Source organism: Aythya marila, assembly GCF_965140915.1.
Source record: "Aythya marila genome assembly, chromosome: 4".
Lineage (NCBI taxonomy): Eukaryota > Metazoa > Chordata > Aves > Anseriformes > Anatidae > Aythya > Aythya marila.
In genome coordinates this window covers 52906346-52931895 of record NC_139045.1, presented here as the reverse complement: position 1 = coordinate 52931895, position 25550 = coordinate 52906346, and the positions used below count along the sequence as shown (strand labels likewise).

The 25550-nt window shown below is 38.3% G+C and overlaps 1 protein-coding gene across 3 annotated transcripts in view; it reads right to left on the bottom strand.

The window, feature by feature from the left end:
- Nucleotides 1-6465: 6465 nt before the first annotated feature.
- PDS5A (PDS5 cohesin associated factor A) overlaps nt 6466-25550 on the bottom strand; it is a 78775-nt gene continuing 59690 nt past the window's right edge. For 2 of the 3 annotated variants that reach the window (XM_082759361.1, XM_082759362.1), the window contains exons 21-33: nt 24988-25146; nt 24632-24700; nt 23834-23970; nt 23003-23126; nt 22522-22726; nt 21920-22034; nt 18646-18778; nt 17880-17999; nt 16750-16812; nt 13509-13654; nt 12317-12422; nt 9422-9774; nt 6466-7667 (exon numbers count right to left, since the gene is read on the bottom strand). In XM_082759361.1, coding sequence (XP_082615487.1) covers nt 7664-7667; nt 9422-9774; nt 12317-12422; nt 13509-13654; nt 16750-16812; nt 17880-17999; nt 18646-18778; nt 21920-22034; nt 22522-22726; nt 23003-23126; nt 23834-23970; nt 24632-24700; nt 24988-25146 — 1734 coding nt within the window. In that variant the 3' untranslated portion in view covers nt 6466-7663. Of the gene's footprint in view, nt 7668-8205; nt 8357-9421; nt 9775-12316; nt 12423-13508; nt 13655-16749; nt 16813-17879; nt 18000-18645; nt 18779-21919; nt 22035-22521; nt 22727-23002; nt 23127-23833; nt 23971-24631; nt 24701-24987; nt 25147-25550 lie in introns of all 3 variants that reach the window. The other variant, XM_082759363.1, reaches the window with a different exon arrangement.

The window sequence follows — 25550 nt, the reverse complement described above, 5'->3', positions numbered from 1 at the left end:
CCACCAGGAGGTAGGGCAGGGGGATGGCCTGAATGCTGACTCAAATGAAACGCTGGTATAAGCGTAGGCACCTGCTCAAGGCCAAGTCCAAACCATGCTCATGGACAGTGCTGAGGCAGAAGCCCTCCTCCCTCCAGCAGCAGGGGGACAGAGAGGGCAAGAAGACGAGTGGTCTTGTGGAGGGAAGCAAGTATTGCCAGGGCTTCTAAGGCTGAAGAGCAACCACATAAGGAGCAGATGAGAACAAAATGGCAGGTCCAGCCTGGTAAACGCAGTAGGCCCTTGAGGTGCTCTGGGGCCCCTCCAGGCTCTGGCTGTGAAGCAGGTGGGCTCCTCTTGGCTGCCCGCATCTGGTTTGCCTTTTCTCAGCATGTAAACTCCATGGAGAGAAAGCACCGCTTAAAAATAACCTGAGTAGGAACTTGAGTGACTTGTACGAGACCTGGAGAGGGGCCAGGGGCAGCCAAGACCTGTCCCTGACCCTGAGGCCCCTCCCGGCCCTCTGCTCTCAGCCCCTGCCCTCATGGAGGGGGCAGTGGTGGCTCCACGCGTGGCTCAGCCACCCGCACAAAACCATTGCAGGCATTTATTGTTTAACACACAAAGAGAACAGCAAGTAATGCTGGGTGTAAGCTCCTGTGCCACCACAGCCCGCCCTGACCCATCTGGTGACACAGCCAAAACTGAGCACGGCCGTACTTCCCTTAGGCTTTGGGGGATGGACACTGCCTTTTTATGGGGCTTTGGCAGCTGAATGCAGTATGGTTCCTGTCAGAGAAACCTGCTGTCCCGCCTCTCGTGTGGGCCTTGCAATGTTCTTGAGCCATTTGAAAGATAAATGGGACTTTACGGAGGAGATTGCTCCTGTTTTGCTTGCCTAGCCGCCTGAAGGCTGCAGAAACCCCCAAGGCACTGAAGTGATCCCTGATCCCTGTTACCACAGACCAGCCAGCACCCATCTACTTGAGCTGGGATAGTTTCATGCTCCAAATGATGGCAAGGAACAAGTGTGGCTCTGTCACAGCCGGGAGGAACACGTCGAGTTTGGGGACGGCCTCCAGCTGAGGCCTACCCGGCGCTTCCAGCCTAACTCCCACAGACACCACTTTGCCTCTGGTTTCTGGAAAACCACCACAGAAATCAAAAGCGATTGCTGTTATACTGAAAGGAAACGTCACCATTAGCCTAGGATAACTTGCACTGACCTTAAAACCAGGGAGTCCAAACTCAGAGCAGGGATATTAAGTTAAGCTAAGCACATCTCTCCAACATCCAGCTGAGCATATGCAAAACACTGGTGTGAGAAATCAAAACTTTAAGCAAAAAAGTGTGTTTGGATCAAAATGACTAAAAACTGTACTGCAGTTTAAAAATACAAGATACTAAAGACATTAGATTTTCAGAGGTGCACAGGAAAATCATCTTTTTAAGTGACAGAAGCTCCACAGAATTTGCTTCTAATAGCGTTACTTATAGGCACAGAAGAGAAGGGAATGCTTGGAAGACCTGGATTAAATAAAATGTTTTCTAAGGGAAGCATTTTTATTATTTATAAAGTATCAGACAGTTTGGAGCATCACACACTACCAACCCTTCTGGGTGGATTGAGGCCTTGCCCAGTGCTTTGGGTGCCCGTGGTGCAAGGTGAGATGGAGCCGTCACTGCAGCTTGCAGGCACAGCACAGTGGTATCAAGTCCAGGCCTGCGTGTCACAGGCCCCCAAAATCTCAAGTTCACAGGCTTACATAAATCCATCTTAAATCTACTTCTCTTTTATGAAGTCCTTCCAAATATCTTTTGGTTAGATGGTTAGAAACCACCTCTTGATTTCTACTTTACCTATATCATGTTTCTGTGGTCTTTTACTGCTCTGTAAATCCCCAACCAGCCCCGTGAGCCCCAGCCTTTAACCTGAACACCGCTTGTGGGTCTGACTGAGATCACACTAGAGGCTGGAAAGGCTTTCAGTAACGAAGCAAAGAGATGTCAAAGTACAAGAATCAGCTTTATGCAGCAGCTATGCACAAGTGTACCAGAGAGAAACCTCCCCCAACCAGACAGGGTGGGAAAACACTGAAATCTGCTTCCCTGGAGATGCCAGTGTTACCCCAAAACATCCCAACTTTCCGTGGGGTAGAGTGCCAGGCTGTGAGCCAGCTGTCCAGCCAGACTGCCTCCACAACTATGCTGCACCAAGGAAAGAAATGAAATTATTGCTGATTAAATTTCTAGAGCAAACAGCAATGCCTACCTGCTGTGGAGCACTCAGACCCAGCACCAAAGCAACTCAGCTCATGTCTGGGACTGCTGTGATCGTAGGCCAGCTTTTGCTTCACAAGTTTTGGTGCATCTGGGTCAGCAAACATCAGTCTCGGCTTCCTGGGCAATGAGAGAAGAATTAAATGCCTGAACTTAAGGAGCAAAACGTGTCCTTCTTGTTCCGGAGCCCGCCTGCCTTGCAGCGTTATGAACACGCAGCTGGGCTCTTGTGGCTGCTGAAATAACAGTCTTGTCGTGGGTGGAGGACGCGCAGGGTATGCAAAGTTGTTTGGTCATGCTTCGTACCACAGCTGCCTTGTGCTGTGACTGCTGCCAGCATGACTTCTTGGTGAGTTACAGAGCAGCCCAGGTAACTCTGTGCTCCCACTGAAGAACAGACATCTCCTGGTGGCTGTCCCTCCTCCACAAGGACCCAACCATGCTGTTGGGGTTGCCCGTGGATGTCTCAGCTCTGCTGGCCATGGATCGAGCTGTGCGGCGATAAATCCACCGGGTTGAAAGTCAAGTGGCTTCTTGGCAAAGGTAGCGGTGTCACGGCAGGTCCCAACTCTGCCTCCTGTCGGCTGACAGCACCCAGCCTCTGTGCAGCTGGGTGGTTCAGAAGTTTGTCGTGTCCTTTGCCATGCAGAAACAGAGAAAAGTCATGCTGCTACAGGTGAGCAGGACCTTTCCACCAGGTCAAGCAGGAAGGCTTCTCCTGGAGCAACGCTAAAATGGCTTTACACTGCCCGGCACAGGCAGCAGCTCCCTGAGTTATGCAGCTTTAGTACGGTTTGCATCAAACACCTGTGAGCGACACCACAGCTCCGAGGAACACGGCCACATTGTCTTCAGGCAAATATGGCTCCAGCAGAGTTCAGGAATAGCTGCTTCTCCCAGTTCATGGGGTGAGTGTGCCTGCTGCTTTGGCTTTGTGGCCTGAGTGAAGGAAGTTATTTGAACTGGAACTGCCAGCCTCTTGCTGGGGTCCCCCTGGATCAGTTATTTCTTTACAAGCAGCCACAGTTGCCTAAAGCTTCACCGTTTCCTTCAGAACTGGATAAAATAAGGGACTCAGAGAAGAGTGGGAGATGTTTCTGATAAGTATTTAAAGCCAGATCTGAAAGCAGGCACTTTGTGGGTTCAAACATTGACTTGGTGCTGAAACATGACTGATGGAACCATGGGACTGGCCATCTTCAGTCTGAAACAGGAGATGCTCTGTAGCCAGATTAAAGCAAGAAAGGGGGTAACTCACCCTCTGTCTCTCATGTGGTAACAGCTACAGGAATATGAAGTTTTGCTCTTGAACAAAAGCCCTTGCTCCATCACGAGGAATCAGTGGGAAAGTAAGCACAGTACTGTAAAACCAGCTCTGAAAAGAACAGTAGCTGGAAAGCTAGAGAGATGCTAATGCAATTTCCAGAATGGCTTTGGCTGAAATAAAGTCGCACCATGCTTGAAACACATGAGGCAGATGTCTGGGTGTGTGGCTTAAGTTGAAAGGACGGCATAAGGTTGTAAATTTGAGCGTTTTTGCCAGGCTTTTAGTGCTGTACCCATGGATCCACTCGCCTGACCCAGGCCGTGCAGCAGGGGAGGAGAGGCTGTCGTCTCTGCTTCTGGAGCAGGACTTCCAAGTTCTCCTGCAGGAGTCTGATCTTGTTTGCTTCCTTCCAGGAACCAAGACAAATGGATCCAATCCAGGGAATACCATGCTTCAAAAGTCTTTAAAAAATGGGAGCTGTTACTAGTCTTTGAAGTTTAGGAGTATTTTCCTCCAAGAGAACATTCTTTTGGTTTGAATTTCCCTCTTACCCCTCGAGCACCCCAGGCAGCAAAGCAGGACGATTCTCTGTCAGAAACCTGAGGAGGAGAAGGCTTCCAGGGATGTACCAGGTGCTGCTGTACAGGAGAACTTGTTAAGCTGCTGTCGGACACCTTGCTGTTGGCAATGCATACTTGCTGCTGTACCGTGACACAATTCCTCTGGCTGAGACCAGCTGGTCTGTGAACAATTCTGGTTATCAGCTGTGCGTGCCTGGCGAGCAGGCCTTACAGTCCGACTGCTTTCAGCCATTTCCTTGAGCGCTGATTTGCGACTTGATTTCTGCACACAAACAAATAAACCTCTTACTGCTGATAACGTGACCAGGGAGCACACGAGCAGGTAAACGAGGATCGTCACGGTCCATTTCTTAAAGCATTTCTTAAAGTGTCCTGTGCACTGCAAACATTTGGTGATCCCAAATCTTCCTGGATCTTCACATGAGACAGTTCAGCTACCAGAGCCCCATCAGCCAACACGAGACTCCACAGCCAGTCTGACGTTGAACTTGGCCCAGTCATGTGTGCTAAGCATCTATTGGCTGAAGTACATCTTAGATAAGGATTTTAGATAAGGATTTGTTTTGTTGTTATATAGCAGTTCTAAAGCTTAAAGGCTTGACGCAGCACATGCTGAGAAGATTCATAATGCATATTATTCTTCCTGTGTAAGGAATACAGCAGGTTGCTCTAGAAATGTTATCATCTATACCAACTGCTCAGGTTCAGTTCTGTTGAGTGGTTCAGGTTTAGTTTGCTCCATTTATGGGGGATGGTCCCAGAGCAGCCTTACTCTCATTGCTCTGAGAGCCGTACAGGCTAGGAATCAGAGGAAACAAAGCCGCAGAAATAAATGTATGTCCGCTAAGAAACAAAGCCACACTTTTATGAAGATGGGAACTTAAAAGGTGATAACTTAGCTCTGGCTATGGAACTGAATGTGAAACCTCAACACCTCAGTCCTACCCTAGATAAAAGCCATAAGAACTATATTTTAATCGGTCTTCCTTTTATTCTTTATCACACATTAAAAGTGAAAAACCTCTGAGCATCAGCACTCTAATTATGATGAGACAATCCCCATTCTTACGTAAAATATTTTAAAGCTCGTGTGTGATCAACTACAAAATAAACATCTTCTTTGCAATAATTTGCCTTCAATCCCACAGCTCCACACTAACAAATTTTTATGTTTTAACTTCAGAAAGAGTATGAACAACGCATATATTTTGCATGTATAAAGCTGCGCCTGTACCTCCCTGGAACTGCTCTAAAGGCTGATGTTCACCCCGAGATAACTCTGAATTTTACCACGTGCACGCTCAGGAGTTTGGTGAGGAGCAGCAGGGGGCAGGCAGGGACATTCCGCACGTAGCCTTGCCTGTGGCAAGGTCCCGTAAGAAATCAGTGCACCCTTAGTAGACCTTTTCCTACAGCTTGTGTCCATTTTTGCTCAGCCAATTATACCCAGCCTGGTTTGCACTTCACAAAACTCATAGCTTTTGGAAACAATTCTGAGTATTTGCAAGATTTGTCAAGTCCAGGTTTCAAATCACTGTTAGAGGCACAACACCAGGTACCGGAGCTCATTTCTAAAATAGACAAAAAAGTTTAAAAATAGTTTTAAATCAACACAGCACATCGTCTGTCTCCATGAGGGAAGTATCTCACCAGAGCACCCAAAACTGTGTTATGATCTGTAAATCTAATTTGTAAAAATATTTCAGTTTTAGATGTCAAAACCCTGATGGATCAATGTGTAATTAAATGCTTTTCAAATCTCCCAGTCCCTCCTCAGTATTTAAAATAAAAAGAAGTATTTAATTAATAATAAGAAAGTATTTACAAAATAAGAAAGTATTTAAAATCCTTCAAGTCAAAGCATCTGCCTGCTTTAGGCACATTTCCACGCAAAGAGTTTATTTTCTCTGGTACAGAGAAAAAAATAAACTGTGACACCAATGAAATGCTGGATGAGGCAGCCTCAGTCACTGCTTCACAGCGCACAGCCACACCCGAGCCATTTCAGGACAGCAAGTAATCCCCCAAATGTCCAAAATACCCAACTCCTCTACAGTGCACCACGGGATTTCAAAACTATTTGCAAAAAAGCAACAGGGAACTGATGCACAGGGAAACAAAATGCACTGCTCACGGTTGCTCTGCAGACCGAGCCCCTTCCCATGCAACTTTACAAGATCAACTACCATAATTTCACCTCAAAATGTATCTTATAACTATACAGCTGTCTGCATTACAACTTATTTGCTCAATGTTTTATTTCTATGAATACCCAAGACCATGCATGGAAACAGAGCAAATCATTCTTTGAAGGAGAAATTACGAAAAGAAAAAAAAAAAAAAAGGAAGACTGCCACATGACACCTAGAAGCGTTTATTTTATGCAACAAACTTAAATATGATCGTGTGTACGTAAAAGTGTACACTTTATCTATGCTGAACAATGCCAGGAAACATAATATTGATGCAACAATCTTCTAAAATAAACATTAAAAAATGAGCCTGGACAGGAAGACAAAATGCAAAACAGACTTACTTCCAATCAGCACGATGCTTAAAATTGAGAGCAATCCTAAACATTTCCAACTTTCCTTACAAAGCTGCCAAAGTCCAACTATTTTTAAAAATCGATTTTTTTTTTCTTTACATCAATAATAAAAATCTGGTGACAAACATTATAAAATCAAATGCTGGACTGTCTTTACTCCTTTAAAATTTAGAATATTCCAACAGAACCGCAGGAGTAAAAACACTTAAAAGTGATATATGTTTTTATAAAACAAACATCAATATGTACATTTATTGCAAATTATATTAAACTAAAATGGAGGGAAAATTAAAAAATGAAATGTCTACTTGCGAATTAATAATAATTTTAAGTGATTACTTTCCCACTCTGATAAAAATCAGAAAGCAACATTTATAAAATTGCCACCACATGACTTTTCATAGCAGGGAACTGAAATCTGTACATCTTATTTTTGCAGAAAAGTAGGCAGGCAGAAAGAATTATACATAAAACAGTCTCCAAAAGTAAAGCAAAAAAAAAAATTTTGTGAATTTTTTTCCTTTAGTCTTGTTTAAAATCCATTCAGTAGACTTCTACTTTTTCTGTGAAACATGGGAATACCTGGCTCTAGGATCATGAATTTTCAATGTCAGTGTAAGGACCTCCTCTGACTTCCTTTAAAAAAAAATGCAGCATGAAAAATTAATGGTGTAAATACACTTTTAAACTCCAGAATGCAGGAACTGGAACCAAGTGTTAAGCAATTTGCTTAATTATTGACTTTTCATAAAAAAAGTCTCTGGGGAAATAAGTACAGATGCTTTTAGCCTCTTTCTCAAGAGTTTCTGCTTTACATTTCCATTGAGAAGGATTAATTTCACGTGAAAGGGAAGCATAGTTTTCCTTCTGTTTTCAGAGCTGAAAGCTGTGTGTTTTGAAGTAATTTCAGTTCCTGTACAGGAAATTTCTGAATCCTAGTTTTTGCAGAAGCTTGGAGCATGCCTTTATTTGGCCTTCATTTCCTCCCTTTTCGAGTGAGCTTTCTTTTTACCTTTTTGGGGGGAGAAAAGGAAATAAAAGTTAATTGTAAGGACAAGGAAATGACAACTGATCGTGAATCAAAATCCTACCTATATTGTTTACGTTTTAGCTTGTACATTCTTTCTTTATACTGTGAGTCTTCCAACTCTAACTTATCTTCTCAACTACTACGTAATTAATTCAATACAACTGAATTTCCATACGTATAGCATAACTTTCTGATAAACTTGAAAATACACAAGTTCAAGGATGATAATTTCATAAATTCTCTCATAAACAGAAATACATTTATTCATAGCTTTCACGTGATTCAAAGAATAATAAAGATAAGCTTGTTTTAATTTAATGTATGTAAATACCCACGTTCATAGAAAAAGCATTAATTTAAAAGCCAATATTACTTTGTTTTCAAATGTTTACACTAACTTGTACGTTTCTACATAAAAATATTTTTTATATACATTCTTCAAGAAATAAAAGACAAATTTATTTAATTCTCTACTGTTTAAGTAACAAGAGGATTGTCCTATGTAAGATGCCTGCTACACCTTAAGGAAGCCTCCCTCTGCTATCTCTGTATCCTCAATATCTTCCAGGCTGCTCTCACAGGCCTTAAAAAGATCCATTGTATTCTGGGAATATCCTGGACTTGAGTCTACCTCCAACAGTGAATCTCCATCACTTCCAAGCACCTGGCTTCTGAAAAACGTTAACACTGTTTTGGTATTTTTTCCAAGAAACATTGATGCATTGTGTATTTCAAAAAAGCTATCTTATACATGGGGCTTATGTAAGGCTACAGGTAGTGCAATTTTTTTTTAAAATGAAGATTTAAATAAATTTGACACATAAAACAAGCATTTCAAGGCAGTACACAAATATTATTCTTTTGAAAGACTGACCGATTTATTAGTATGGGAATTTTGCTGTGAAAGTGAAAGGGTAATTCGTTTTTGATCAAAGTGCTCTGCAACACTTTCAGTTTCACAAAATCTCTCTAGAAATCAATCAGCCCAATTATGCATACTTCCTTTAGATTAAATTGAGATTTCTTCCAGCATGCTGGTTTCCTGACCTCAACCCTTATTGCTCTACAACTTCGGACACTTTTTAATTAAAATGACAATTGTATCCGATTCAACTAAACAAGTTTCCTCAGTGTTTTTTCTGCATTTGTGGTTTGGTTATATTGGAAATCAAATTAACACGTTTCAACATTAGAAAACAGAAAATAAATTGTCATCCAAGAGCTGGTTTTTAGATTACAGTTTTAAATTCTGCTGTGGATTTACTTTATATATACATACATATATATATATATATGTATATATGATCCAAAATATCAGAAAATAATTACAGTTAGAATTACAATTTATTCTATTCATTAAAGATGGTCAGTTTTCACACCTTCGTTCCTGTATACCTGTTATTAATGAATGCACTAAAAGACCCTCAACTCTTGGTTCTTTTAAACAGCAATTCTGGTAAGCCGAACCAAGATGCAACATTCAAGAATTAAAATCTGGTGAAAACAGCTTATGTTATCCTACTCTGAGAGAACAACTTCAATTTCCTCTAATCCTAGATACCCTTTCACTTACAGTGAAAAAACAGAAGATAACTATGTTGAACCATGAAGCATGGTGTTTATAAATTACCGTGGTTTAGTTGTGCCCTTTAACATATGCTAGATCTGTTATAATTGTATAAATGTATAATTCACAGTCTACCTTGAAACATATTTTTAATTTTATTCATTTTTACCTTTGTAGATCAATTTGTCTCTGTGCTGCTGCTGGCTTTTTTGCTGTGTCTTGCTGTTTTGGTGCTTTGGCGTTACCTGCCTCTAAACTCCCTGGACTTTCTTGACTGACTGCTGCCCTTTTCCTTCCCCTGACAGGTGGTTTATTTGTTTCCTCATTTTTTGCAGTGGTACCCTGAGGTTCAGGTTTGGGTGGACGCCCTCTCCTGGTTTTTGCTGCGAGTGATGGTCCTGTTTCATCTGCATTTTTTTCTTCTGCTTTTTGATGAATATTCTCAGTTCCAGATGCCGTTGCTGTTCTTTTTTTCCCACGTTCAGTGCTGTTTCCTTGTGTAGCCTGATCAGAATTAATTTCCTAGAAAAGAAAAATCATTCATGTGAAGAAAGATTCCCAGAGGCAAACTCAAAGTGCTACCTCTGTCTGACAGAAACATGGATTTCTAAAACAAAGAAAGAATTCTTATAGAAACATATCACATAGGCTTAGATCTAGTAAAACATTTTACTAAACGGGGTTATAACATTAAACAAAAAGATTTTCTACACTGTGTGTTATGATAATCCTGTACTCAATGTATCTTTTAGTTGCTTGAAAGTGAGACTGCAGTAAGACTAATAATCACAGCTCCTCCCACGATGGTTTTTACTGGACAGGCTCCTTTAGTGCCTCTCTGCAGGAAGGAACTGAGGAGTGAAAGTCATGACGCTGGTACAGCAAATACTGCAATAAATACTTCAATAAATGCAAATTTTGAACACGAACTTCAGTGAAGGTGCAGACTACTAAAGCACCAAACACCATTAAAAAGAAAAAAATGTGGCTTGTGGGGAATAAAGGGATTAAGGCCTAGTCACATATGAAACTTTGTTAATTCTGTCGAGTTTAAATAGGCATGGCTCCAATACACTGAACAAAGTAGTGGAAGTGTTTTAGTTTCATGAAGCACCATCTGTATGTGAAGGACAGAAAGGCTGGTGGCAACGTAGGTCTCTGCACAGGAAACTATTCACATGGAAACAAAGATGAAGCAATTGGATGCTGGACCTTCATTTGGACACTGGCTTGGGAAACAGTTAGGAAGAGAGGCAGAAAAAAGGGTATTTAAGAAGCACAGCTGAGATGACTTAGCAATTTCAAACACACCAATTAAGTGTGTTTGAAATTGAGCGCCTCACTATTCAAAGTGCTGTGTATGAACCAAGGGCTTTTTTTTGTTAAATATTCTTCCATTATTATAAATGTTTAAATAAGTCTTTTTCGGTTTCTGTAATCCTTATTATTGTTCTAACAGATTCAAAAGAGACATTTATAATTGGTATTCACAGTAACAGATAACCACTCCTTGAAAATTTCAACTAAAGCCAGGTTTAAAGAACCTTGAAAGCATTTCAGACCTATTTCATAAATGCCTTGCCTCTTATCTAACTTTTCAGAAGACCTCTATTATGGCAAAGTAGTACTAAAAAGGTGAAAATAAGAAAAAAAGGAACCATCATACTGTTGAAATTTCTGGGAAAAAAATCTTCTTCATTAGCTCATAGGTGTGAATATCATGTGGATTTTATTTGAAAATATTATGAAACATTAACTTGTTTTATGATCCAAGTCCAAAACACCTGTTTATTACTCTGATTTAATCTAATTGAAAGTGACTGAGTAGATGCATAAATTCTTAAAATGCGTAGAGCATGAACCATCTCTACATTTCCCTACAGTATTTGAGAAAGCTGCTTTGATTTTAGAATCAGACTCATCTAGCTTGGAAGCGACTTCTGGAAATCATCTGGTCCAACCTTCTGTTGAAAGTAGGTGGTTATCCATCCTACCCTTGTCATGCCAGACCTTGAGCATCCCAGCGTCTAGTTTTCCTCACAACATATACTTTTGATACTATCCAGCTGAAATTTCCCCTGAACCAACTTCTGCCTGTAGCCTTTTGTCCTGTCACCATGCAGTGTTAAGAAAACCTCTAGCTCCTCTGTAAATACCTTCTAGGTATTGAAAGGCTGGTAAGAGGCCTCTCTTTTCTAAGCTGAAAAAGCCCAGTTCCTTGAACCTTTCTTCACGTAACAAATTCTCCAAGCCTTTAACATCTTGGTGGCCCTTTGCAAGACTCTAGCTTTTCTGTGTCTGTGTTGAACTGGGGAGGTCAAGGTATTCCAGGTGTGGTCTAAAGAATATGGTCTAAAGATATGGTAGGAAAAATCACATCCCTTGATCTGCTGACTATACCAACACAGCCCAGGACTCAGTTTGTCCTCATGACTGCCAACATGTGCTGCTGACTCGCACTCTGCTGGTTTGCCACTGTGATGGTCCCCCAAGTCCTTAGCAGACCCAGCCAAGCAGATCCCAGCCCGTTGCACTGTTGCCTGGGTTTAATCTATCCCAGATGCAGGACTTAACATCTACCTTTGTTAAACTTCATGTAGTTATATGCTTTATAAGTTAAAAAACCATTGTTATTTAGGCATGGCTACCTCTCTTTAGTAGAAGGGGAAGGAGGCATTCAAATCCTCCAAGTTTAAATAAATGTTTAGAGTTACATGTTCGTGCTAGAGGACCACTGGAAATTTTCTGGGCAGTATCTCTGGTTACTGGAAAAATAAAATGAAGGTGGAAATCTTTTGGTATTTTACAAAAAAAAGAACAAAGTACTTTCTGATTTTTCTGTGTTATTTTTGAGCAAGAGCTTTATTAATTACTCTGGATTACAGTTTTGAAAGTAGTTTTGAAAATAAAGTGTCTTTCACTGCGCTAAGAAAATGGAACAATTACCTGAAATGAAATCTGACGTTAACAATTCCTCAGAGAATATCCACAGTGATGTATACTGAATAAACCTCCAATGCCAAGCTAATTATAGAGATACAGTCCATAAAATCCCCAAACATACCTTGTTTTTCACAGGTTCTGTCTTTGCTGGTGTGACTGAAATAATTCTCACAGGGTTTTCATCATTTTCACTGACCCCAGTTTCTGATATATCTGAACTTTGTTCCCTTGTAGCAAAATTGAAGACAAAATAAAACCAAAATACACACACACACACACACAAAAAAAAAAGCAAACATTTTTAAATATCAACACAGGCTAATTTAAAAAAAATACAGTTGAATTTGCCTCACTCCATGCTCACACCCAGACTGAAAGGACTGGAAGGGATTGCCTAGTTACTGAGCCAAGTCCCTTATCACACACACACAGTGCCATATAATTATTTTCACAAACATAAGAACAGTGCTGTAAACAAGACTGTGTTCTTGTTTCAGATAGAAAAAGCTAATACTGGAAAGGATAGGGAGGAAAAATACAGACCAGCAATGCTCAAACTAATTTTCGCAAACATACAAGAGTTTTAAAAACAAAATAGATTGAAAAAAAATCAAGATAATTGCAGCATATATCACGCAGACATACAGAACACATTCAGAACTGAGTTGTACTTCCCTGTGGCTTTAAGAAATGTAGCAGCTAGAGTTAACTTTCTCTGCTTTCTTTAACTCTTTATCTTATATTTTATCCAGTTAATCATTTCCTAACAAATTAAACTTGATCTTAAAATTTGAAAGTGTAATCTGTTTCTCCAGATTTCTGATAAATTTAAAAGTGCTGGATTCATGTTAAAATAACTATTACTGGAAGAAAGACAGACTATTACAATTATATGTTACATCTTTTCACTGAGCTCCTAGTCCTCTTAAGCATGCTCTTTTCTATTATTCTTAATTAAGTTGAATATTTTAACTACATCAAAAATACTTATTACCAGTCAGGATTGATCCCAATTTATATATCACAAATGCGTGAGTTGCCAAAGCGTCCCTCCTGCTATATTACATGTGATTACAGACAGGCCACGCCTTACACACTTTAGTTAATTTTCATCTATTGAACATGAAGAAAAAGCAAATATAGCTATTTTATCTATAGGCACATACTGATGTTTATAAACACTGGACAAAGCAAGATATCCTTGTTGTTCAAAGATAGGCATGCAAACCCAATCAACTCCTGTACTAAAGCATGCAAGTATACTGGAGAACATGAAATAAAGAGATGATGAAAGAACTTTCAAAGTCCTGTACCTTGATCTGTTTCCTGCAGAAGAGCTCAGTTCAGAGTTTACACTGATATTGCTTCCAGTCTCTGATCCTGTAGTTCTAATATACGGTCTCCTTCCAGTTGCAGATAACGGTTTGTTTACTGTACCTAATACACCAGTTGGTTTTGGCTGAAAGAAAATGGTTTAATTTTAAAAGCAAGAACTTCAGATACTTATTTCATTTTTAAAGTATCTCCTTGAATATTTTAGAATACTTTTAATGGATTAACAATATCAGTCATGATGCCATCGGTTTAGAGCTACAGATCTCATCTTTACTTAACTAGCAGTCTATCATACTTTTGTTTCTCATCATTTAACAGCAGCTCATCAATGGCTTTGCTCTCCCTCCTGCTTTGAAGGGGTAGCGGCTAGAAAAGACTCAGCTAAAGATAGGTTAAATAATACCAGGTGACTGAACAACAGAGCAACCTCTTATATTTGCAAAGCAAAACATCTTTGGGAAAAAGCTTTCCAAAAGGTAATGCAGAATTAAGTTCATTGCAACAGCAGAACATGCATATGTTTTTGTTATATAGAAAGTAGGTGTACAGAATCAGAAAATAGCTGTAAGTGGAAGGGATCAACAAGGCACACTGAGTCCAACTCATGATTCCGCACAGGACTACTTAAAAATTAAACCTTATTTCTGAAGAGCGTTGTCCAAATGCTTCTTGAGCTCTGTCAGGCTCGGTGCTGTGCCCACTGCTCTGGGCAGCCTGTCCCAGTGCCCGGCCACCTCTGGGTGCAGAACCTTTCCCTAACCCCCAGCCTGACCCTCCCCTGTCCCAGCTCCATGCCGTTCCCTCAGGTCCTGTCGCTGTCACCAGAGAGCAGAGCTCAGCGCCTGCCCTTCCGCTCCCCTCGTGAGGGAGCTGCAGGCCGCCATGAGGCCTCCCCTCAGCCTGCTCTGCTCGGGGCTGAGCACACCAAGGGACCTCAGCCACTCCTCATACATCTTGCCCTTCAGACCTTTCACCTTCTTTGTAGCCCTCCTTTGGAGGCCCTGTAATAGTTTTTTGTCCTTCTTATATTGTGGCACCCAAAACTGCACACACTACTCAAGGTGAGGCTGCACCAGCACAGAGCAGAGCAGGACAATCCCTTCCCTCAACCGGCTATCGATGCCATGACTGACACAGCCAGACCTTTGGGCTGCCAAGGCACACTGTTGACTTGTATTGTTTCTTAAAACACCATCTATACTGAGGTTCTCTGAGACAATAACGATCTTTTTTGTCTTGCTACAGCTGGTGTCTGTTGACTGATCTGGTCAGGCTGAGGAGGCAGTAGGAAGTTGTTTTTTTTTTTTTGTGTCTCTTGAGAGAAGGCAAGGAAGTTTTCATGACTGGCATGTCACATTCTTTGTGCAATTTTACATTTCCTCAGAGAACAAGTTAATAAATTAACATTCTCACAAGAAAAATTAATTCCCATAAGTGGAAGCTGAGGGAGGAGGCAGGAAAGAGATACCACAAATGCTAGATAACATTTGGCGAGCAAAAAAGCAGTATCTCTGTAAAAACTGCCTGTTACTTTAGACGTGTTCAGTAGCTGCATCATCCCAGTGCTAATACCACACTTTTACTTAAACATATTATCCTTCTCACATGTTTTCTTTGCTCAATTTACTCAGTATTTTTATAAAGTAGGAAGTATTTGGTGCAACCCACGTGAGACAGAAAAGAAAGTAGTTCTTCACAACCATTGGGTTGTGAATTTCTGGCACATACTGCTGTAAGAGGTTGTGATAGCATGGTATCAGTAGGTTCAAAACAAGAGCAGATAAATTTGTGATCAAGTCCGTAAACAGATATCAAAACCAAAAGGCAGAGGTGTCTAGCATCCCATTGAAAGTTATGAAAGCTGGGAAATGTGCTGCAAGAAGTGGCTAGGCCTGCCTAATCATGTTGGTTTGGTCACTCTGGAAAGTGAATGAAAAGAACAAAACATAACTAAAAAATCCTGCTAATTTAAGATAAGACAATTTTAGCCTAATTTGCTGAATGCCTTGAAAAGAGAGATGCTTTAAGTTTATACAACCAACCAGAAATGCTTCTTTTATCATATTTGAATGTTGTCAAAGGTGAAACAATTACAGCAGTAGACATAAAACCACCAGCCTGGTACTGGCTGCTGCCAGAGAAGATAGTCTTCTGCCTGCCTCCTCTCTTCATAACATAATGCCAACACTTGCTAAATGAGCACACAACCATTTACATGCCCCCCCACCCCTATTTTCCTGTCAGTGTAACAAGCTCAACCAGCTCACTGAATAGCATGCAGGCTGGTGTCAAAGTGTGAACATGAAGCAAGGAGATGCAGGATTCTGCCAGCTTAGCAAACCTCACCCACATGAACTGCTCTGATAGCGGAAGTTTTTGTACAGAATGAAACACAGTGTGAGGAGCAGCAATTTTACATGATACGGCTATTTACATAGTGATCATCTGCCTCCACCCTTAAAATGAACAATTATCATAAGTTAGTTCTGTTCTTACTGGAAACTTTAGAAACTAATGCAGTAATAGTTTACTTAATGCAGAATATGAAAATTAATAAGTACATGTTGAATTTACATTGGAAATATGATTTATACTGTTCTCGGTGTTTTTTTTTTTGTTTTGTTTTGTTTTGTTTTTTTTACAGAAAAAGAGCCAGCATCGTTTCACTGAGCTTAAGGAAAAAAACCTGCTAGTTTTGTAAGCTATATAAAAAAACATTCCAACATACTTTAAATGGAACCTCAGAAAGACAGTTTTCAAATCCCAAGAAAGGATGGCTGATGGAAAAAATGGAATAGACTGCTTATGGTGATTTAACAGCTATATTACAAGTATTAGGACTACAAATTTAAGACCTCCAATGCTAGCAATGTCATGGTTAAGCATGTGAATTGTAACTTTATGCCATACTTATCTGAATAAAAGAAAAACCTGTAATTACATGCCAAACTGTAGTTAATCAAGAACCTATGTCTCAGTACGAGATGGTGGGCTACACAAAGATAACAACCTTTGCGTTTTGTCCTCAACAAGTAATATGTGGAGTTACAGGCGTTAATTATTCCATCAAATAAAAGAATGTTAAATCATTGTACATGAAGTCTTCATACAATTTTTAAACTATTGCAGTCCACTTCATGATTTATAACAAAACTAAAAAGAACATTTAAAAATCACAAGTAATATTCAAATTAATTGTAACTTGTCAAAACATGCTACCTTTCCTGTCAAAAGAAGAACCCTTGTCTCTTCTGAAATGTAATTCCTGTCATTGCAGAAATCCTGTGTAAAAATAAATAAATAAATAAATAACAGTTTGTTTGATATCTCAGCCTTGCTGTTGTTTTTATATATTCACAATTGGTTTCTCAAATGTGATAGTATGATGTACTAGAGATCTTTTGTATTATGCAACCTTCTACTGATAAATGAATCAATCTAATAAAGATAGGTCAAACTAGTACTTTGGAGATCTGTAGTGAACATTATTGAATGACAGTACGCCATACATGGAAGTTGGGATTCTTTTTTTTTTCCTTAAATGACATGAATTGTTTGAATTGAAGAAAAACAACCACCCTATTGACCGAAGAGAGGAAAACAGTTGTGGTTTTCTCTAAACAAACTACCATCTTTGTCACTCTAGCTATAATCTATGGAGACTAAATCCAAATCACTGCGTATGAATGCAGGTAGCCTGTGACAGACACCAGCTTCCTGTCACCGTGGCACGTGCCATTTCAAAATTAAATAAACAAACTATATTTTCCTAAACAGACTCTGGAAAGGCAGTTAACAGTCTGTGATAGTGAAAAATATGAGATGTATCCTTCAGTATGATCAAAACTAGTCTGTACAATTACTTGGGTTCCACTTTTTAAAAGTATGTTTCTTAAATAATGCTATTGCTGACAGTACTGCTCTACTCACTAGGACTACTGCTGAGCAATAAGAGGACTGACTTGTGCAGCAAGCAAAATAGCCACAGTTATTGACAGCTACAAATATACCATGGATAACATCAAAAAATTTCCCTTTTTCTTTTTTTTGTCTGCTTTGCGTTCTAATTCAGATATACAGTTGGAATATGCATATATTCCCATTCATTCAGATGTACTTTTAAAATACTTTAATGAAATGATCTAGCCATACCTATTAACATGTTGATATTCTAATTAGCTCTCACTTTGTTATGCTAACGAGACATAGCTTATAATACAGCCAGTGTTAAAAAAATTATTACTGATGATAAAAAGTATACATTTTCCCACTCGTTACTTTATGTTTTGGAGATAACCTGCTCTCAGTTATAAAATCAAACTATTTCCCCCTATTAATAACAAGTTTACCTTTTCAGGTTGTGTAAAAAATTTGGTTGGCAATACAGGGTCCTTTGGTGAATCCGCATTGCATAAAGCACTTTTGCTGTTGATTACACACAATGCTACATCACATACTGTATAAAGTTTCTGAAGAAAAAAAAGAAAAGAAACATATGCTTTAGGAATTACTGTTTTTACAGGTGTACAGAAAATGTAGTTCTTTAAGAAGTTTTAACCTGTGCATGAAAATTACCAGCGCTGAGGATGTATTTTGTAATTATACAACATTAACCATACTGTTGGCTCTTCAGACATTTATAATATGAAAAACGTGGGCTTCTCTATTTAATAAGAACTAATAAAACTATACACGCCTAAGCTCTACAGAAAAAGCTCTTTCTGTAAGCAAATCAACACAAATGGTTTCTCATCTCTGCTGGAAACTAATAGTTTTAACAGTAGCAATATACTACAGCATTTCCCCCAACAACAGAAGATACTTATGTCGGGAAATTAGACATCTGAAGTTAAAACAAGCAGTTGGGCAGTAACAGGAACATTTAACAAATTTTGTTTATTAACTTCACTGGGCACAGTGTGCTAGCTAAGGTCAACATGGTTCTGAAAGAATGAGATTGGTGACATACAGACAATGCTCGCAATTAACACACTCTCTAAAAGACAATAAAAATGTCTGAGCTAATGCTTTCAAATTTCCTGCAAATCCTGTTCAGCAACTGCTTGTGAAACCCTTAGCCCATCACCCAACACTTATCTGAATTGCATTTCTTACTTCATTGGCCTTTGGCTCATCAGGAGACTGAGCATCTCGGGTAAGCTTGATGTTTTCTGCCATTTTTTTCATGAAGGCATGGCTATTGTTCTCATTCTTTGTCATTAAAACTTCAAGCATGAACCACAGGCACCTAAAAAGCCATAAAACCACAAGCAATTACATTCCAGCTTTTATACTGTAGCTCCCACTTACAGCAATATCTTATTATTTATTATTTCCAGCTCTACTAGGTTTTTCTTAAGCAACCACACTTAGTTTGAAGATAGCATAAACACATAACATCCAAAGACGTAAACAGAGTCTAGACCTTTAATATTACGGGTTTCAATCGTACTCTTGAGAATAAGCCTGCCAAATTAGTGTCCTTCTCTATTTTATCTGTAAATACTGCCCAAGCAATCAACATTTTTCTCTTCCAAATATGAATAGAAACAAGAATTCTGGTGCTACCAACTTGTACAAGAAATTCTGTAATCACTACCTCGGGGCTACGTCTATGATACCGTCAGCAATGTGCCATGACCACGCTCAAAACAGGTTTAAACAAACTATCCTGCTGCTAGACTGTTACCCACTGCATGGGAATACTAGAACTCCAGAGGATCCGAAGTGAACAGGTCAGATCTTGCCATTGCTCAATCTGGGAGGAGAAAGAACCCTTACAGATGGGATTAACTTTTCCATTTTTCTTTCTTTATATCTAATTTATTTATAGGGAGAAGCTATTATATTTTGACTAAATGCTTGTTTTAAGAATTTTTCATTTATGCTATAAAACTCATGTGGTCCAAGTTATGGTTTGCTGTCAAGCTGCAGACCTGCAAGTGGCTAGGAGGTCAACAACACTCATAATGTGGTAAAATACTGCTTAGCTGGGAAAGATATATGGGTGGGGTCTGAGAAGTGCAAACCTTGCCAGCAGCTCGTTTAATTCTCCATAAGAAAAATTACCTTGGAAAAAGAGGCTAAAAAAAAAAAAAAAAAAAAAAAAAAAGCTAGAAAAATTAGATGACCAAACGTTAGAATTCCCTGTCCACAAAAGGCCCAATCCTCTTTACTGATACAAGTTAAAGAGTGTAATGTAAGAGATGAAAGAATACTTCTCTCAAAAACTCAGAGGGTTGTACTTTATCAAAACATTTAAACAGACGTTTTAATTGAACATCAGCTAGCTACTTTCTGACTTGCATCCAAGAGCTACAAAGGATAAGTAAATAAATGCATTAGCTACCTTTACATCCACCTATTCACTATGCTCACTGTGCTGTTACCATACCACACCAACCAGCTCTTCAAAAACCCTGTTCTGTCCAAAGATTGCTACCGACGACGAATTTTACTCTGACAATGCCAGTTAACACACATTAATTTCAATAGATCGATTTCCAGAGTAAGTCAATAAATAAATAAATCAAACGTGAACAAGACCTTTCCAAAACAAGTAGGATTCAATGTAGAAAAGTATGCACCCAGAAGAACAGTCACACAAATAATGTTCACACTCTGTATGCGTTTCATTGTTTTTGGAATACAAATTCAGAAGGAAGAGACATTGTTCTCAAACAAAAAAATAAAACCAACCAACAATTCCATAGGACAAGCTTGAAAGACTCAATAAGTATCACAGATTATGACTAAATAATTTACTAAGCGTATTTTTACTTTATGTGACTGTACTTAGGCCGTATAAAACCCAAGATGAACTGAGGAGACAACTGCAGAACACGCTGCCAGTCTGTTTCCAAAAGTCTGCAAGCATCTATGTCAACACTTTAAAGTGAACACTCTGACTCTCAGAATTCTTGAAAGAAATTCTGTATTACATTGTATGAGAAAAATGTTTTGCATTTATCTCAGGAGACTCTTCGGAGAAGTATTCCTGCCAAAATTCCTGTACAGAGTATTTCTTTGTTTGGAGCAGTCCTCTCTCTGGCTAGTTCAACCAGCCGGTGACAAGCATGAGAGAGGAAATCTGACAACAAAGGAGAGCTATACAAGGGGTATCCAAAAAAGCTCTGTGCACTAGAAAACACTTCTCAGAGAAAGTATTAACTCAACAACTGCAAATCAGAACTTGTTCCTCACATTCTGGACAGAACAGTAAAGTACACATTGGAGTGCTTTCAGATGTTGCCAGGAACAGGGAGTCCCGGGACAAAATGTAGACTTGATGATTAGGTAAGAAATCTTCCCTGGCTTCAGGTTCTGACCAGGTGGGAGTCAAGTAACTCAGAAATCAGAACAAATCAAGTTTTTCATTTAAAGAATGAATCAGACTTGGCCTCTCACAGGTGAACGTGCAAAAAGAATTAAGATCTGAACTGGTCTATTTGTGCCAAGAATGTATTGCTTTTCTAATGAAGTGTAGGGTTAATTACTAATGTATTGCTTTTCTAATATTGTAGTATGTTGTTGTACATGCTGCTGCAGTACCAAAGCAACATCGCTTACAGTTCCACCTAAAATGAACACAAGAGAAAACCAGATCATCAAAACCAAACAGGCTGGGGGGAGAGGTGTGCCTCAACAATTAAAAATGTAAATTTAACAATTTCTAACAATTCATTACAAAACACTAAGGAAGACAAAAGTCATACTTTAGGTCTCAGAGATTTTTTGAGGCATACAAGAAGGTCTTAAACTGGAAACAGTACAGAAAGCACAGAACAAACTTCTGTATGGAACGCTGGTGTAAAATAATCTGTGCTGAATACATTCAACATTACTAAGGCTGTACTGTAGACGTACAGTGGACATGGCAAGTTAGCAGCAAATTGAGTACCAATTCTGGTAGGTTTGCATAAAGCAAAATAGTGAATTTCCAGTGAAGCAGGACTTCAAGCATCACTGGCATTACATTTTTTAGTTTTAAGTAAGCTCTGTATTTTATAAGTGTATATGTATTTATTTATACGTAATATATACACACACAACAAACACGCACACATTTGGACTGACATTACTTAGTATCACTATTGGGAATTTCTACAGATATTCCTAGGCACAAACAAAAGAATCTAAAATCAGTATTTCACTTTAAAAGAAGCCCACACAATTGACTAATCTGGTATACTGAGGTATGACCTGGAGGTTACCATTTGGGCTTTCAGAATATACTCCTAAGCAGTTTCTGCTTTCCTCCCTTTCTGAGGTAACTTTTTGCAAAATGCTGTTGATAAAACAAGAGTTCCTTGTTTTTGCCTAGTATTTTTTTTTTCCAAGCACAGAAAAATTCTCAGCAACAACAATTCTAGAGTCATTTGACACTTACTCTTTAACATCACGAAGCTGATCAACATCCTGAGGTTTTGTGAAATCTGGATCATGTGCCAGTAAGTGAATCATATATGGTACCACATATTCAGGCAACAATGATAGCAATTTTTCTACAGTAAGAAACAAAAAACATACATACACACATGCATCACAAGACACGCTGTTTCAGAGGATTACTTTTTCAAAAAAAGAATGTAAAACTTACACTTGCATTATTTTTGCTGAGAATTTTACTTCCAATAAATCATTAAAAATAAATAAATGAGTTTTACTACTACAAAACTATTTGCCCTCACTTCAGGAAGAGGTCATAAAAACATCAGAAAACAAAACTTTATTTTTCAAGTAAAACAGCTACCATAATAACAGCACTGTATTTTACATATATAATTCTCAGAAATGCATAGGAAAGTATTTTATAGTTAATGATAATGCTAAACTAAGTAAATTTAAATTTGAAAGTATTTAATATAAAAATGAGAAAACAAATTAAGCTTAGCATTTCTTTACAAAAGCAATTTGCTTAACTTTAATAATTACTACTTCCAGTTTAGTATTCAACTACTGTATTCTTAACAATTTTACTGAAATACTAACCGTTAGCCATAGGATTCTGCTTAATATATTCTCTTCGTATACTGATGTTTTTGAGCAAGCACTGTCTGGCATGTGCTCTTCTCTCTTTCACAGGATCTTTGGCACACAAAGCAAAGATTGCCATATATTCCAAAGGGAGAAGTAATTTCACAAGTGCCTTATGCAGTTTCTGGGCAAATATCTGCCTCACTTGGTAGCACTCATCCTATAGCAACATAAAACATAAGAGTGCAACCATAAAAATCTTGTTTAAAAAAAAAAAAAAAAAAAAAGGCAAAAACCATCAAGATGGAATTATGAGGAGAAATATTTTAAAAATATCAACAGATGCATCACAGTAAATATTTGAAGTTTCAAGAACTCTTTTGAAAGCTGCAGTGAGGAATAAAAAATACTAAATTTAGCAGCAACAAAAGCTCAAATGTTAGGACTCTGTACTTATTTAATTAAGAGTCACTTCAATTTAAATACAGTTACTTACATTAATGACAAGTGCACAGAGTTGGAACTGTTCTGGGGTAATTATTTCATGGTAACAGGGTTCCTGTGCAAGCTTCATTATTGCACTGCCAGCAGCTAATCGTAGTCGAGACATATCGGATTTACTACACAAACACAAGAGGGGAAAAAAAGAAAACCACAACTATCCTTAAATTACTTGTAAAAAGAAGAAATCATGATATGCAAGATCATTCAATGAGCAAGTAAGGTTTTTCTCTTTCAGATGAGATCACAGTTCTATCAGTTCAGATCGGGTTAAATTAACCCAACCAAATCTGTGAAGATAAGGTGTTTTGCTTTCCTCCTAGAAACTTGATTCCAGTAAAACAGTGAAATGAGAAGAGATAAATTTCTTGTCTGCATACCACAATGTAAATCAAAGCAACATATTTGTCACAGATTCTTTCCCTCACCCTCTGAATGGAGATGAAGTATAAAGTAACCTCACTGCTGGAATGAAGAAGCTCCACCCAAAATTGCCCTAGCTGCTAAAATGTGTTAAATCTGATCACCTGGTTGTTTACAAAGACACTCCTGAAGGTCTTTTTGTTTCTGGAAGGTCCTTTACTAGCAAGGTATCTAACAGTGTTCTCAGACAGATTATCAGTAAATTGCAAGAAAGAGGGAGTATCGAGTATCTTTTCCTATGTGCCATTCCACTCTAAATTTTAAATTCCAGTCAGATCCATTTTCTATCATCCCAATTATCCAACATGGTCTTCACCTTAAAATTCTTAAAAAGCTCTAAAGGAATTTATATTTACTGAAATTCTACAACAAAATTGATAGAAGCTTGAAAGTAAAATCTGACCTGATTCGTTTCTGTTCTGTCAAGTCTCCTTCACTGACAAGCATAGCTGATAATAACCGGAGTGTGGAATTTGCAGATTTTGATTGGTTATTTTTCATACCCAACAGCCAGCGTACCAAAAGCTTAATTGCTTGCACCTGTCAAAAATGAAAAATAAAAAAAAAAAGTTACTTTCTAAACTTGATAGTGAGTAAAACCTACTGTTGTCAATTTGAAATATCCAAAGACTTATTAAGAGTTGATATATTTTAAAAGGAACAAAATGAAGCAGTAAATATTTACAGAACGAAGAAGGAAGTATCAACTGTTGTTCAGAATCATCTCAACAAGTGCATCTATGATACTTGCCACATGATTAGAAACAAGACCAACTAGACAAATATTTCTAGAAATTAACACAATTAGCTTCACAGTGAATGACCTACGAAGCTGAATGAAGAAAATTAATCAATGTGTTTCAAATCTGTTTAGTCAGTAAAGTCAAATTACTTTTCTTATAAGAAAAACTACAACTTTTGAGTGTCTGAATTTTCTCAATATACTCAAGTGTAGTGAATGCCAGAAAATAATAGGAGGTTAAAAAAAAAATATAAGCGAAGACACCAAAACACATGGTTTCCACCAGTTCTGTAACTGTGTGTATAATCCCAAAAAACCCTCTAAAATAGTGCATATTCTAAAAAAACTAATACCAAAGTACTCAAAGGGATTTACTCTTATATTTTCCATTGCTTAACTTCAAAAAAGTAAGTTTTTAATCTTAAATATATACATTATTATTGAGAGCTGATCATTCACCTTTGCTAATACTTCTGGAGAAACCTCTTCATCTGGAGACCACAATTTTCCATTTTTCTCACCTGTTGACTACAGATACTCATGTAAGTTTAAGAACTGGTTTAACCCATATAGAAAATGTAGAGATAGAAATGAAGAAGAGTCATGGACTAAGCTTTCTTTCACACAAAAGATTTATTTTTATAATGCAGTATCACTGTACGAGCCATTTATAGAACATTCCTTTATTTAGGAATAAAGGAATTTATTCCTAAATAAATTTACAAGAAAACAGCTCTATTCCCCAGAGAGTTAATAGCAAGCACACAGAACAGCAAGGACTTATTAAACTAATAATAATAATAAATCAATCTTACCCTGTCATTCATTAGGAGATCTTTCACAATGAAATTTGCAACAACAGATTTCATTGGAGAAGCAAACTGGTCTGGGGCCAACATAGAAATATGACCCAGTGAGACTAATGGAGTTATAAGTTGCTCTGGTACATCAGCATTCAAACTTCTACTAAGAGGCTAAGGAAGAAGAGAAAAATCAAATTCAAAATGAGCTACAGATATGTAAATTACATGCCCCAAAATCACTTATTTTACTATTGGACTGCTGATGATTTTACGTTTTGTCCCTAAGAATTAATAACACTAGCCAAACGAAATGGAGAAAAAATGCAATTTCCCAATTAACAGAATAATCAAAAATCTCGCATGAGATACAGGCAAAACACTTATGATCTTTCCTGTTTTAACAGTGAAAACATTAAGTCTTGGGAGACATGGGAAAAACCCTCAGCTCTATTCTATTCATGACTTGTGAAAACCTTAATTTTTAACTACAAATGCCAGAAAATAATAGGAGGAAAAAAAAAAAAAAAAAAAAAAAACCTTGGAAGCAAACAGCGACACTTCTACTGGTGGTCAGT